Source organism: Watersipora subatra, chromosome 8 (genome assembly GCF_963576615.1).
Source record: "Watersipora subatra chromosome 8, tzWatSuba1.1, whole genome shotgun sequence".
Lineage (NCBI taxonomy): Eukaryota > Metazoa > Bryozoa > Gymnolaemata > Cheilostomatida > Watersiporidae > Watersipora > Watersipora subatra.
The window spans coordinates 28,906,675-28,923,031 of NC_088715.1; the positions used below are offsets into that span (position 1 = coordinate 28,906,675).

A 16,357-nucleotide genomic window follows, 5' to 3' on the forward strand; every position below is an offset into this window, starting at 1 on the left:
AAATATATTACGGACTTTCCGTCAATGTTTAGTCATGGATAATGAAGTATTGACTAAAGCTTTCCAAAGTAGCAGCAGTTCAAAGTATAAAATTGAGAGCCTATATAAAAGATAGCTCATTTCATCATTCAGTACAATGATATGCAGAATTATTGCTGTCAAACACAATCAGTTTTTGTAACAGTTTATGCGGTTACAAGCTGTTAAAGGAACGATTGGAAGCAGATCTCCAATTAAAAAAGTTTTGTATCAAGTAAGTAATTGAGAAATTCAAACATACTATTTGAATGATAAAAAACTGTTACGAGATAAATACCTTTATGAGCTTAATCTGGTCTTTCAATTCTGGTTGTATGGTGAAACATAGTCTTTGACCGTTACCAAAGCTACCTTATAAAACATTAACAGCTGTGCACCAATTGTTACCACAATTAAAAATTTTTGTGTGCCAGACACTCTTCTAACACTGAGTGACTCTATAGGAGGGGTGGGTGAGACTGATGAGTTGTGGGTAAGACTGAAAAGGGTTGGGTGAGACTGACGAGGGGTGGGTGAGACTGATGAGAGGTGGGTGAGACTGACGATGGGTGGGTGAGACTGACGGGTTGTGTGTAAGACTGACGTGTGATGGGTGAGACTGACGAGGGGTGGGTGAGACTGACGAGGGTGGGTGAGACTGACGAGTTGTGGGTAAGACTGACGAGTGGTGGGTGAGACTGACGAGGAGTGGGTAAGACTGACGAGGGGTGGGTAAGACTGACGAGGGGTGGGTGAGACTGACGAGGGGTGAGTGAGACTGACGAGGGGTGAGTGAGACTGATGAGGGGTGGGTGAGACTGACGAGGGATGGATAAGACTGACGAGGGGTAGGTGAGACAAATGAGGGGTGGGTGAGACTGACGAGGGGTCGTTAAGAAGCAACATACATTCAACAACGATTGAAACAAACATGAACAAGTAACTATTAGCTAACAGGCTTTTGCAACTATAAACAAGATTTTTAAGTTAAAAACTGGTTAAACAGATAATCCTTGGCTAGCTTGTTGATTTTGAGGCTTCATGGCAAAAGATCATCTGCAAAAGACTTTTTAACAGCTTGATCTCCTGCTAGCCTTTCTTTTAGGATAGAATCGACGAACAAGCAGCCCTATTTAGTGCAACATGATTAACCAGATTCTCAAATCATGGACTACATAGGTTACAAATTTGGCTTACAATCCGTTCTTTAAAGCCACAATAGAGCTAGTTTATATGAAAGTGGGGAGGAGATAAAGCCACTTCACATTGTATTTATTTTAGCCAGCAACGCTGGCCCTTTATTAATTAAAAATGACTTTTAGTAGATTTTATCAGAAACGATCGGTATTTTTCATCATGTGCTACTATTTCTGATGATAGAAGTGATCAGACTTTCAGGATGTTTCTAGATTAAAATTGACAAAACTTCATTGTGGCTACAATTCCCAGGAAAAAATCCATGCGAAATGATGCGACTAGTTGCTATCGTTGCGATAGTTGATACTGGCTATTATGTTAAAGCTGCATAAATATGCCTCTCTATTCTATTGGCTTGTTGCAACTATACATGTAGATGTAATAAATAATAATCACACTCTCGTTTGATCTGATCATTTTAACAGCGATCAAGTTGTGTCGATTTTAATTTTAAAATATTCTGGCAGTCAGATCCTCTCAAATAACAAAAACAATCACAAATGATAAAAAACATCAGTAATTTCTGAAAAGGTCTACTAGTATTGTGTGCAAGTTGACCATTAAGCCCAATTAGTAAGTACTATTCAAAGCATAGATTGTGAAAATGATACACCATAAATAATTTTTTCTACAATACAGTTAGTTTAAACAGGCAGTGGAGTGCTGAGAATATGGAGTCGTCAGTTTCTTTGGTTACCTCAACTGAATCTTCTTTGATGCATCAGTAACCTAGCCACTATTTCTCTCTCAGACACCTCATGCATTTCTATTTATGTCAAGTAACACTACTCCTTGTCTGCCCACATATAGTACTGCAATCCGCCCTCTCATCAGCTGCCTTCAATACTGATTAACAGTTAATAACAGCTAGTGCATCCGTAACTCACTAATAATTATTTGAACCCTTTTCTGCTAATGACAAGAGAAAGAGAGTGCTCGCAGGTCTATGCAGACATTTGAATGGTTTGCGTAATTGGCTCATCGAAAGCATACTATGGATACAACTGTATATAAGTTTACTAGTCTGAAGGGATGGGTGGCTACACAGATGTCTCTCACCAAAGCAGGTATTGATGAAAATACAAGTTGTTGAGTTAAGTCTTCCTGTGATTCTTAAAATAATCTCTAAAACTTGGCAACTTGTGTCATTATTTATTAATTATCAATTTATTTAGTTTAGTGATGTGCACACGTTATACTTCTTTGAAAGTCACCAGCAACAATGCTGAGCGTTTGCTTTCAAATGGCATTTATAGGGAACATTTAGTTGAACCCAAATTTTAAAGTGTCAGTTGATATCCAGTCATTGTAGGCGTCTATAAAGTCGGTGAGTGAACAAACAATAAAAAGATAGATCATTGTACCTGGTTGGTTACATGAAGCCTGTTGGAGATTATTAGTGTCCTAAAACACCACATGGTGTCTTCATTTTTCAGAGCTTGTTTAAACTGAGATGCTATTCAGTTTTATGCGAATTATTTATATTATATATTTGACATTATATAATTAATATTATATATTTTATATATTATATATTATAATATATATAGTTATATTAGATATTAGACATATATAAGATATATAGTTATATTAGATCTTAGACTTATATAAGGTATATAGTTATATTAGATATTAGACATATATAAGATATATAGTTATATTAGATCTTAGACTTATATAAGATATATAGTTATATTAGATATTAGACATATATAAGATATATAGTTATATTAGATATTAGACATATATAAGATATATAGTTATATTAGATATTAGGCTAAAAGAAGCTTCCGCAATATTAAAAATGTCTGTTTATTTTTTGATATTTTAGAATTGCTTCCTGTTGCCATTTTAGTTACATATGTCAAGGTCACCTAATGCTGAAAATTTCTACTGTAGAAAAGATTCTTAGACGCATGAAATACACAACATCTTATGCCAAGTTTGCACTCTCTTTGAGTGTTATTCTCAACATTTACCACATTGTACTTCCTTCAAAGAAATGTTTATGGCTTCTGAATTTGAAACTTTTATGGTGTAGACATGCACAGTACCACTAATTACAAACACTCTGACTGATAACTAACTTCAAGTTTTATACATTCCGATTTGACAACATGGGTAGTGCTACATTACAGTATGCTGAAGTACAGCGTATCTTATCCAAAGTCCTCGCTGACAAGTTTTCCAACTAGAGATTGTTTCTACTGAGCGAGCAACTGATAAACTTGTGAGCAAAGTTTTTTTTTTCATCGTTCTAATCTATTTACTAGTGACATCGGTGTCAGTGTTAGAATCAGGCTGATGAGCCAGGCAAGGTTAAACCACGAATTAGCAGTAAGCCTGGTGAAGCCCAAAATTTCTTCCATTTTCAATCAGATAGCCTGCAGGACGTTTAAAATGCTGGTTTTCAGGTACCAAACAAAATTTTGAACCCAAGTATTTTTGGTAACCGGACAGAAGGCATGGTGTGTATGCATGTGAAGTTTGGCTGAAATGCAGACCAACACACACGCACGCTCCCGCGTGCACACACGCACGCACACACACACACTATACCACTCACACACAATAACAAAGTGGAATGTATTAATTTAGATTCCGATTTGCAGAAGCAAGGTTTTTAGGATTCAATTAGTTTTGTGTCTTTTGTCATCTCTCGTTTATGCAAACTCAACTCTTCCTTCACAACAGGCTACAACCATGTCAGCTGATGCTGGTGCTACAACCATGTCAGCTGATGTGACTATTGTGGCTATTTTTATACTCAGCTAGTTTGGATTTACACGACTCCCAAAATTATTCCGCTAATCCATAATACAAACATTATAAAGTGATTTGTTTCTGGTATGTAATAACATGACATTTATAAATAGTTTTAATTGCGTTAAGTTTGTCAAGATAAGAAGATCAATTGGCGCAGACTGTAGAGTGTAGAGTGTTAGTCTAACAAACTGAAAGTTTGGAGTTTTAATCCCATTGAAGGAAACCATTATTTCTAATCTCGAAGCATCACTTTGGACAAACAGACAGAGCTCCTATCGTAGTAAAGATTATTACTATAAGCCTATAGAGAAGAATGCCTTTACTCAAAGGTATTATGATTGATAGTTTGTGAGTATTTTCACATTCGTAATCTCAAAACGATGTTAACATTAAATGTTTAATTATAATTAATTAGACTATAGTTTTGATAACTAACGGCAACCCATTAGTTTCAATTCGGTTGTTGCGTTGTGTGTTCACTTTTATTCGTTCACACTGTAGCTCGCCTTTATTTAAATTTAAAAAGGAAATAGATCCATTGAATATTAATTTTTTATTATCAGTGAGTGACGATTGATGATTAATGGCCTACTAATTAAAATCCTAATGTTGATAAAATCATGAGGGGTGGCAATAGAAGCGTCTATTATCAAAAGTTTCAGTGAGGAAAACTGCTTGAAATAACTAGAGTAGAAATGAGCAGCCAAGAGTTTTCAGTCATCAAATTAGATCAGCTAGGCACAGCCAAAGGTGATGAAATGTAGCTTACATTATGAAATGTATTTTACGTATTAATTTTTCGCATCAGACTGACTCGCGGAAAAGTATAACAGGGAGCATCCAGAACCAAATTTAATATTCTTATTTTGGTTCCGACTCAGATCCCTATTCTTTGCGAATATGTGTTCCTTTGGTTGAGATTATGCAATTCAAAAACTTTGGCTTGTTTTCGGTAGGCACCATTTTATAATAAAGTAAGTGCGTTAACTAAATATGTTAACTTATTATGTTGATTTAATATATTAACATAATATGTTAATTTAATATGTTAACTCATAATTAGTCTCTCCTGATTGGCTTGTAATAACAGCAACCTAGCCATGTTTGCGCTTACTAGCTGCAAGCTTGAGCATGAGAAAACAATTCCTTGATTGCCGATTTAGTAAGGTCAGCATAGAATTACATAGGTAAGACTTTGCTAGACTGTCAAATAATTTGAACAATTCTGTAGGTCACAAGTTACTTGGTGACAGATAATAATGAGAAGATGCTGGATGTTTTACACTAGGCAGGATACTTGCTGCCATAAACATTAACAGCGATTTGTTGTACAGATAATTGCTTACAAACAGGTCATGCCATAAGCGTAAGGTCATGCCATAAGCGTACCGGTCACAACTTCTATAACATGAGATTTGTTTGTTCTTGTTACTTTTGCTTTTAATATTTTACATCCGTTAGCTTTATGATGAATTTTTTTATATTTATTTGATATATGTTTAAAATATAAATATATTTTAAAAACATTTGACAGTATTATCAAAAGTTTCCCTTTGTTGCATCGTGTCCTAAACTTCATACTCAACACAGAATGGTGAGATTGTCACACTTGTGAGAGAGAAAAAAACAACTTGCGTTATATTTATTATACAAACAACTTCCATGACATTTCAGTTTGTCGGATAGATAGTAAGATGTGTTGATAAAACAGAGAATAGGTAGCTGCCCAATTGTTCATTATTACTTCAAGGCGATCAATTGGCGCAAGTGTTACAGCGTCGGTCAACCGATCTGAGGGTCGCGAGTAGAAGGAAGGGCCAAAAAATATCTTCTCTCTTAACCTGACCTCCTGATTACAGATAGATGACAATGATACACTGTTATTTTCATATGAAAAAAAATTTTCTGCTTTGCTTTATTGTAAATGTATAAAATATTTATTAATAGTTTTGCTATGCAGAATAAGCTCTACTGTCTAGAAATCGTTGTAAATGGACATCGAAGATACGAGTTTTCCACCAACGATTGTAAAATTACCGCCATCATGGTATATAAAACCAGTAAGATTGATCAGAAAAAGGAGAAAAATTATTGATGCGAACTAATCATGCTGCGGCTACGGTACTGTAGAATTTTGCTAGATACTAGCGTGAGAAGTTTGGAGTTGTGGCTCACTGGTCTATTTTAAGATATGTAGATCGTGAAACCTCGTGCCTCGATAATCACACTAGTCACATTCTTTAGTCTATTCATTACTTGTAAAAACAGCTGTAAATATGTCAAAGGTAAGTCTTATTAGCTCAGACTCTAGATTCTTTAGTCTGAGTCTAGAGTCTGAGTCTAGAGTTTGAGTCTAGTGTTTGAGTCTAGTGTTTGAGTCTAGAGTCTGAGTCTAGAGTCTGAGTCTAGAGTCTGAGTCTAGAGTCTGAGTCTAGAGTCTGAGTCTAGAGTCTGAGTCTAGAGTCTGAGTCTAGAGTCTGAGTCTAGAGTCTGAGTCTAGAGTCTGAGTCTAGAGTCTGAGTCTAGAGTCTAGAGTCTAGAGTCTGAGTCTAGAGTCTGAGTCTAAGTCTAGAGTCTAGAGTCTGAGTCTAGAGTCTGAGTCTGAGTCTAGAGTCTAGAGTCTGAGTCTAGAGTCTGAGTCTAGAGTCTGAGTCTAGAGTCTGAGTCTAGAGTCTGAGTCTACAGTCTGAGTCTAGAGTCTGAGTCTAGAGTCTGAGTCTAGAGTCTGAGTCTAGAGTCTGAGTCTAGAGTCTGAGTCTAGAGTCTGAGTCTAGAGTCTGAGTCTAGAGTCTGAGTCTAGAGTCTGGAACTAAACTAAAGCAAGACTAAGAAAAAGAGTGGGAACAATCAAAATTTGGTGATCCAAAAGCAATGCTATCATTGGTCATCATCATCATCAGACCATCCAAGGAAACCAGTGAAGAGGACAGGCCAGCTGTCCATGAGTCACCACTCGGTGTGACCAGAGCGCAAGAACATCAATACCCAAGGCTGTCACAGAAATGTGAGGCATTGCTTACCAGGCTCTTCACAGGTACAGCCTACAAATTGAAAATTTATGTCTAGTTTTTCCTTTTTGTATGGCCAAAGGGGTGAGTTTGGAAAAATATTAGAACTGATTAGGCAATTTACATGTATTTTACAGTTCTTATAACGTCAATGCTTTTTGAGCGAATTATTTACGTTGTAGGAACGCCTACTGTATCACAGAATATACTTTAATATACTGTAAACTAATTTATTACTGTACCACATAATATAAAAATATTATTTTATATTTTATTATATTATATTATATATTTTAGTATAGATAGTATTGTAATATAATATAAAAACATTATTTTATATTACAATACTATGTATACCAAAATATACCATAATATACTATGATACGTATGATACAATATGGTATAGTATAAGATACATCAATGTAATAAAGATGTAACACGATGAAAGAATTGAATTTAATTTCAATTGTTCATTATCATAAAATTTATTTTTTAATGCTGAATGCTTTCTTTTTGATTTTTGACTTTATTGCAGATTATAACTACAAAATACATTAAAGTTAACTGTATAATAACTTTTATACACATACTTCCATGTACTAATTGTTATTAATGATTCAACAAATTCATGCTTTTTATTTTGTTCTCATATTTGTATTATATGTATCATTAAAAAATCTTTTCTTGTTCTAATCACAGCCAAACAGATTTTATTTAGCCATCACTTGCAAATTATTCAACATTTACATTTAAATACTTTCACAATTGTTTTATTTATTTATTTAATTTAACTGCACAAAACCCTTTTTTCATGATATGAAATTTGAAAGTTAGAACGATATCTATTGTTATATTTTAAATTAAAATAAATTTTCTGTGCAAAAATTATTTATTACTTGGGCAATGGTGAGCCTTCAACTAGTTTTTTTAATGTTTTTAATAATTTTAATAAGATACATTGTACATGTTTACTGCCCAATGAAGTTAAGCTTTTCTGATAGTAAAACTTAACAAGATCTTAAAGAATAGAGAAAGCATAATATTATTATGCTTTCTTAGTTATCTTGAGGTGTTGACTGATGTTCTAAAAAAAGAATCAAGGAGATTGACCCACTAGAAGCTGAGATATAGACAGCCAAACACAGGTCTACCTAATAAAGAATCAGAGGAAAACCCTTCGAAAATCCCGAAAACTGTGACGTATAAAATCGACTTAATGGTCATGCGCCGGAGTTGCGCACCCTTACCGCCGTTATGTATAATGATTGTTTTGGCTACGAGATGTGAAACGCTTCTCGCGATAGTAAATAATTTACATACTAGCTCTGGTTTCTCAGGAAAATCATCCAAGCATTGTGTGGTAAAGGCATTTGCCCACAACTCCTCGCCATGATTTTTTAAAGCAGAAGAGCAGATTTTGACTATTGTGCTTCAAATTTTAACTCGATCTCCACGGATATGCTCCGAAGATCATCTGTTCAACGAACGGCGCGTGTATAGTCTATATGCGATATCCGCGAGTTGCAGTTTGTTTACAATAAGAAATAGGAATGGGACTTTTTGTTCCTTCATCATTTTTCTACTGTGTATCTACTGCAGCATTCTTCTACTGTGTATCTACTGCAGCATTTAGTTGATTTTCATGATTATCGTCACTATTAACAGACTGGAAGTTCACTACAGCCATAATCTTAAAAAGACTAACTTAACCGTGCTGCTCTTGCTATAAGAAAAGAAAACGATAACTTTTGCTTTGATTTTTCTATTGATCTATTATCTTATCTATGATTATTTTTTATGATTTATATAATATTCATAATGCATATTATACAAAATAATAATATAACTGCGTATACAATAAATGATGTAACTAATATAATTTGTAGAAAATTCCAAATGATAACCGAGATTGATGATTGATTCTATTTATTAGCTATAGTTAAAAAATCTGAACAGCGCTAAAGATGAGTCTGAATAGGGAAGCTAAGTAGAACAACAAAACTGAGCTGAACTAGCAAGATAGCGAAATGTTGCGAAATAATAGATGCGTGAAATTATTTTATGCTAAAACTAATCCACACGTCAGAGGGACTGGTTCGGAATTCTAGGAACGATGATTGTTAGGCCCAATTTGATTGTTCTATACTTCCAGGGATTAAACCAATTAAAACGCCGTGATTGTTTATTATAGGAGAGCGCATTAGTTGGCTTAATTGACCAATGGCACACAAGTCGATTTCATACGTCATATATCGATGATTACCAAAACAGTTTTGTTTTTAGGTAGACCTGTGTTTGGCTGGCTATATCTCAGCTTCTGGTTGGTCAATCTCCTTGATTCTTTTTTTAGAACATCAGTCAACACCTCAAGATGAATAATAAAGCATAATAATGTTATGCTTTCTCTATTCTTCAAATGAACAGTAACAACAAATTTCATTTTTGTTTGATTCCTAGATTTTAATCTGCACCGCCTACTAAATGCTTTGCAATGGATTGAACCATAGAGTTAACCATCGCTGAGCAGATTAATAATGGTGGTAGCTAATCTAGTTTAACTTATTACCGTACAGTTCTACATATGTGCTCATAATTATATAGAACTATGTACAGGAAAAATCACATTAATATGACCTATATATATTACATTATATACTGTGTTTTATACTATACTGCATATACTTTAAAATATTTAGCCTTTAAAAAAATTACAAACCAAGTACAAAAAGTGAAGTAAATGTATATTTACGCTACATAAATGACCTCGCCTATGATATAGACGTGATATAAATATAAATTGGTATTATGTATAAACAGAAGTATTCACTCAAAATGTTCAGCAATTACATATAAAGTTGCACTGTTAATACTTTGTGTGAATGGAAAGTTCTACAAACATTAAAGGCTGCAAAAATTTCTAAAAATAACAACAAAGGTTAGACAACTTTTGTGTTGGCAAAATAGTTTTGGAAATTTCCTTTATGCAATGTTGTAGCCATTTAATTTTACTGAGTATTAAATATTTTACTCTTTCAAACTTATATTGTAGATTTCTAACATATTTATAACTCATTTAAAGTTATATTTCACTAACATGGAAATCACAAACAATATGGTTAAAAATATGTTTTACTCTTACAAATGTACAACAAGTTCGAATAGGCAAGCGTTTCTTAGATTTAATAATTCTATAAATTGTTACTAAATATCATTGTAAATTAATTGTTCATAGTTTGAACATAATTGAACTTTGATTACAGCTATTATACCCAAAGTTGACATTTTATCGCATATTCATACTAATGGGGCCCGTTTCAATCAGGTTCAACTGCATCGTAAAAGGCTTTACAATTTTTTAAAATGCTACTAAAGGGTTGAAGGTTTTCCATGTTAAAATGCTTTGATCTTAAAAAACCTCTATTTACGACAAGTTTGGCTTTGAAAGTGTATCTGTCAAAGCCAAACTTGAACAGATTTAGTCATTTATATGAAGTTACCCTGTCCATGCTAATCATCAAGACAATCGCAAGCTTCAAGGAGCTTAAATTTCTAAGTAGAGCCATGTTGACACACACCCGGATAGTTATCACTCATGCACAGAGAGCATAATTAGGAATAGTATCAACAGCGTGGTCTTCTCTCTCGGTTGTGTATCTTTGAGCTTACTTTACGTACTTCAGACACTCTCTTGCTCATAAGTGGCTAGAATATGAAATATTCTTTCATCTTTCGATCCTAGCAGGGTTTTATAACGACTGCAATATTGATATTGCCTCTCTCTTTGTTCGCTACTTGGAAACCGCTTAGGGAGGTACTAAATGATCAGCGACCAATCAGAACGCGCGTAAACATTCCAATGCGTATCAAGCCAGTTGAAACGGCTTGAACGTGCGCGTGTATCATTTCGTCTGCGAAGGTTGCTCGAGTGCATGTACTACTACGTAGTAGCTGATACGAGCGAACTGGAATATTATGCAATGCAAAGAATCGGATAGCTTGGACATTTCTTCTACAACAAAGTTTTGTAAGTTCAAACTACAGTGCTTGTTTTGGCAAATACATTGCTAATAGCTGCTTTTAGCCGAGTGTTTTTTCACAGTAACCCTTTGACCTGATACTAGCTTGCCTATTTGACTTATGGATTCTGCATTCACATGAAAGCAAGGACGATCTGTCAAAAATCTACCTGTGAATTAAACATGTAGACTGCACATATTGGAGGCTAGCATAGAAAGCTCTCAGAAATTGCTAAAAATAAGTAGGCTACCTACATGTAATTTGATATCTATCATGCTAGTCTTTACATCAGCATGATATTAATTCTATTTCATACGGCCTGTTACTTTTAGTTAATGAGTTTGACTATTCTATTTGAGAAAATGGTATGCTTTTGGGGATAAACTTACATCAAACAAATCGCAATGACATGGCACTATCACGGCAACTGTGGTGTGGAAACTAACAGATTGACATCTCAGCTAAAAGAATGATTGGGTGTTACATTTTGCAGTTCATGCCAAACATATCACTGGATTCACTTTCAATTGAGAAAACTATATGTCTTATCAAAGTTTTGCCCAGCCCAGAAATCTGGCTGCTACTCTCTTTGTTCAGTTACCGTAAATCGTCTATTTGAACATCGCCTTCTTTTGACTGCCACTATAGGGGAAGGTTTGAGAAATAAATCACCTCAGGGTTTAAACACTGGTTTCACGGTATCTATTTGGACTAGCTTATTTGTTTTACAGCTAAGCATACAGCCTTATCTACTGCCATGCGCTGTCTTGAATACTTTCCTGATGACTCTCCTGCTCGCGCTGCTTGTTACGTGACAACTGTAACAGTCATCGTAGAATATCATTATCTTACTAGGCCGAAATGTAAACACTACTATGTGTCAGCTTATGTTAGATATTCTTCATTTGGTAACATCTATGTAGTAGCATTGAAACACAGTAGTTACTCGCACAGACTCCTTCAATCTTGAAGCTTCTACATTGGAATCTATTCACAAAATACTCTTTTCTTGCCACTACGCATTGTAGTACCTAAAAAAGACAACCTAGATATTGTATCGACACCTAAATGGACGATCAGTAAACAGAAATTACAGCTGCTGCTCATTGTATTCTCTCGATGAGCGGTTCGTGAACTTCTTGACCTTTGACCTGTTATCAATTACGAGTAATGTGTCAAGCAAGCCATCTGCTAGCTAATTAGTTGTCTTTGGATTGTAAGTTTCATGATTTGTTGTGACTCGCGTTGGCCTAGTATATCAACTGTCAAATATCACCAGGTGGTTGATAGATGAGTGATGGGTGTGAGATATGATAATTCCTGCGTTTTGCATAAATGGACGCAGAAAATGTTAAACACCACATTTTGCTGAGTTGCAGAATCTACCTGAACATATTTTACCGCTTGGTCGGTTATGTTATCTAATTGTTTACATTTGTGACATTTCGTTTGCCTTGAAACACAGCAAGTTGTGGCGGCGCAACTAACCCCAACTTCATACAGCAGTGAGTTTTGAGCTAGGGTAGTCTTTGGCAGATTCTATGGTTTCCCTGTTTACATTAACTAACTTGATCCTGTACATGGTATGCTGATATGCTCTAATTTTATGTGATGTTTGCTTGGCATATCCATGGGAAAGTCATACTAGCAACTAAATGACCTTGTGACTTCAGGTCAGTAGTTACTGCTCAAATTGTTTTAGGGTGAAAAAACAGTTAGTTGTGTTTATTCTGGTTTTAGCTTAAATTAAATGCTGACTCCCATATTGTTCAAGAACACTATCTTTTTTTTGAGGCTATAAACAGCTTTCACACTATAGTATAACAACTATCAGAATATTGGTAGGTGTACCAATATTATGTATTGTACCAATAGGGCCTATTACATACGTAATATTGGTACAATACGTAATCCACCATCATTGTCGACTATATTAATAACTACCACTTTGTCATTGTGTCTGTCTGTTAGTCTCTGTGAATGATATGTGCTTCCAGATTTTTCCGCTAATTTCAATTTAACTTCGCCTTCTAATGCTCTGTACCTTCTGATGGGTCGCCCAAAGCGCTTGGATTCAAAACTCGTCTGGTTTGTGAGAATCGGCCTCTTAAAAAGTAAAAACCTACTTCTGCAGGCTATCTGATGGAAAATGAAAAATATCTCAGGCATTGCCTGGCTTAGTGATAATAACGGTCAAGTTTCAAGGCTAAATTACCAAGTTTGAAAACCTATGTTAATGACAATAAGTTTATTGTTTCTTGTGCAATATAATTTTATACCTCCCAATCTTAAAAGTTCCTGCAAAATTTGTAGCTTATTTCTCCATGTACTGAGTGCAATAGTAGTATGTCAATCAATATGTTGTCTACTGTATTGCTCAAAGAACTTGAAGGAGGTTGTTAAATTACTATTCAATGTACGAGTTCTCATGTGAATGCACTGATCTTCACCGTAATGTCTCATCGAAACATAATCATTGCATATCAATGTAGGTATCAACATATCGATATAGGGAATTGACCTTTCCATACTTCATCCTTTGGCTACTAATACCAGTGACAAGTAACTAAACTGAGGGAAAAGTAATTAAACATAGTGTCTAACTGCAACGTCATCTAGCTATTATGCCGATGTTGAAGACATGCTACCTTTAAGCATGGTTCCCATATCAGCTGCGAGACCCCAGAGGTATTCTCGCTCCGCAAGATCTTAACGACACTTGCAGCCCTAAGATCGGCTGCTTATGTTCACATAAAACTATGCTGCTGATTGACGCGCAAAAATGGCCACTCGCCATGCCGATTCGAATGTGCTGACTTTCCAGCTGTAGCCTACTTGCATTTCCGCAAGGTTTTTCCGGGTGCTTGCGTAAGTTGAACAGCGCTAAACTCTGGCATTGACAGCTGGCAACTACCTGCTGTACTCGGGGTGTACGTTCCCATTTCACCGCCGATAGCCCTGCAATCCTGCCACCATTGCTTGCGGCGTGTTTGGGAACCAGGCTTTAGTGACTACTGGTTCAGGATATACTTTTTAAAGTTCTGTGCAATTGATATTCATTTTCCTCCAGCTTGAGCAGTGGATTACCTACATGCCTTCCCTGAATTCTCCTAAATCACCAGCTGCAACAAAATTCTACCTGCAAATAACCTTTTAATTTGTACCCTACAGGATGAAAATATTCGTTGGTCATAAAAATTCGCGATTTCGCGAACAGTCAATCCCGCGAATTATTAAATTCAGTGAATAATTAGTTCCATTTTTAATCACAAGAGAGAATAACTACTGCATCAAACTGAAAACTAGTCGCTAGCCTAGTTTTTAATGTAAATACTAAACGTAATTGAGTTCCAAAACATTTTTAAAATCATTGTCTGAGCTTTGAGCTAACACCATTGGCAATGCATCACATTGATTTACAAAATTATTCGAGGTTGTCACAAGATATGCAGAATGGCGTCATCGCGAAAATAGCCGCGAGGCAGAAGTACTAAACGTAGCCGAGTTCCAAAACTTCATTAAAATCATCGCCAGGCTTCGAGCTTTATTGCCATTGCGTCAAACTTTATACAAAATTATTCAAAGTTTTTACAAGTTATTCGGCATGGCTTCAGCATAGCAAAAAAGCTCTTCTAGTCTTTTTACATTAGAATCAACTCCATCAATCTCTAATACCGAAGTCAAGGACGATCATGATTCTGATCTGGACATTATGGTATGTATTTGATTTGCAGTGCAGATACGTTTTTCCATAATCAACTGCATTAGTTAATTCTTTTGTTTAAAAACTGATCGCTTTCATCAAATACTTCAGCTATTGTTTTCGTACTTCCTCAACACTCGTTAATATTTTTTCTTTTTTGCGTTTACTGCAGGTTGACTACGAAAACTAGAGACAAGTAGTAATAATATTCATCAAGGCAGGAATATTGGCAGAGAGGCAACCAGTCAACCTAGACCCCCTTCATCGACAACAACTCCTTGATATCGCTGTAGCAAACATGATTAAATTATATATTTTATTTCATGTATAGATGTATTATAATTTATTACAAACTTGAGTGTACAAATAAAATGTTTCAAATACAAATAAAATTTTACAAACGATGAATGGAATAAATATAAACAGTTTAGTCCATATGGCGGTTGTCTAGCAATAAAATTAAACTGGTACTCTTGATATGTGAATACTAGCGTGTAATGATGCTTTCTGACTAGTTATTTTGGCAATAGCAGCTTTGTCGCTGTCACCGTCTTGGGTAGGTGTTGAAGGAGATTCTCTCGCTACTACATGGCTGGTAAGGAAGTTATCATCAGAACTCTCCTCGTGGCTTACTATTGCAAAGTTCTGCCGGTTGGCCAAAGATTTGTGCTAGTAAAGGCGTTTTTGTTCCTTTTAAAAAAAAAGATATATTCTTCTCGTAAGTAGCTGCGGTCACTTCAACCTCAATTTCCAGACCTCCCTGAATGATTGGTGATCTTCTAAGAATGACATCTACCACCCTTGCAATCATTGTTCTTCGGTGTATGATGAAAAATCTCTCACACTAAAACAAATAATGAAGCAGTATGGATGGAAAAAATTAGTATTGCGTTTTACCGAAGAGCCAAAGTAAAATTCACCTAATTTAGTACATGTAAAAAACTCATTACTTACCACAAGTTGTGGGCTTATCAAAGGCCTCCAAAGCGATAAATATTCGTGAAAACCTCTGGAAGCAGCAAAAATTGTTTACCGTAGAATAGCATGATCGCCTAGAAGTTGTAAGCTAAATATAAACCGGAACACGCAGTGTGCGCATGCGTAGGAATATCTATTACTAGCCGCAATAGAGTTAACTTTTCCTAGAGAGTGGCAATTTTCTGCCGCGAATAAATTCATCCGCGAATATGCATGAAAAGACAACTTTCGCGAAATATAACTCCGCGAATGAATTCATCCTGTAGGGTATGTGATAGTCCTAGAGTTGTTCTTAATTAATCAACCATCTGCATGTCAATCTCAATTGGTTGTTTTTTGCCATTCATTGTTATTATTGCAATGGCAGAAAGAAGTCTTTTTCGCTAAAAGCAGCCCAGTTTTCTCTTTGTTACTCATCTCAGTGATGCTCTGACTGTTAGGTTATCATTTGTGATTGCAAGATTTGTTAATCCTTTCACTACCCTGAATGACTATGGCTGATCCTATCTAACTAAGAAGAAAACATGGAATGCATCAAAAATACTCTTTTGCAAATATTATTGTTGATTCTGACTTTGATTTTATGAAGGGTATTTCTACCTTCAACAAAATACAAGTCGGAATTAACTAAAATCTGATGATTTTAGTTAATCAACTAAAATCATCTGAG

General features: G+C 35.4%; 1 protein-coding gene across 1 annotated transcript; it reads right to left on the bottom strand.

The window, feature by feature from the left end:
- Positions 1–339: 339 nt before the first annotated feature.
- LOC137402428 (uncharacterized) lies at positions 340–924 on the bottom strand. Its single transcript, XM_068088925.1, has one exon. The coding sequence runs from the start codon at positions 922–924 to the stop codon at positions 340–342; it is 585 nt and encodes a 194-aa protein (XP_067945026.1).
- Positions 925–16,357: the final 15,433 nt, after the last annotated feature.

Excerpts from the sequence above, each read along its gene's own strand:
- LOC137402428 (XM_068088925.1), bottom strand. The coding sequence starts at position 924 with ATGTTGCTTCTTAACGACCCCTCGTCAGTCTCACCCACCCCTCATTTG.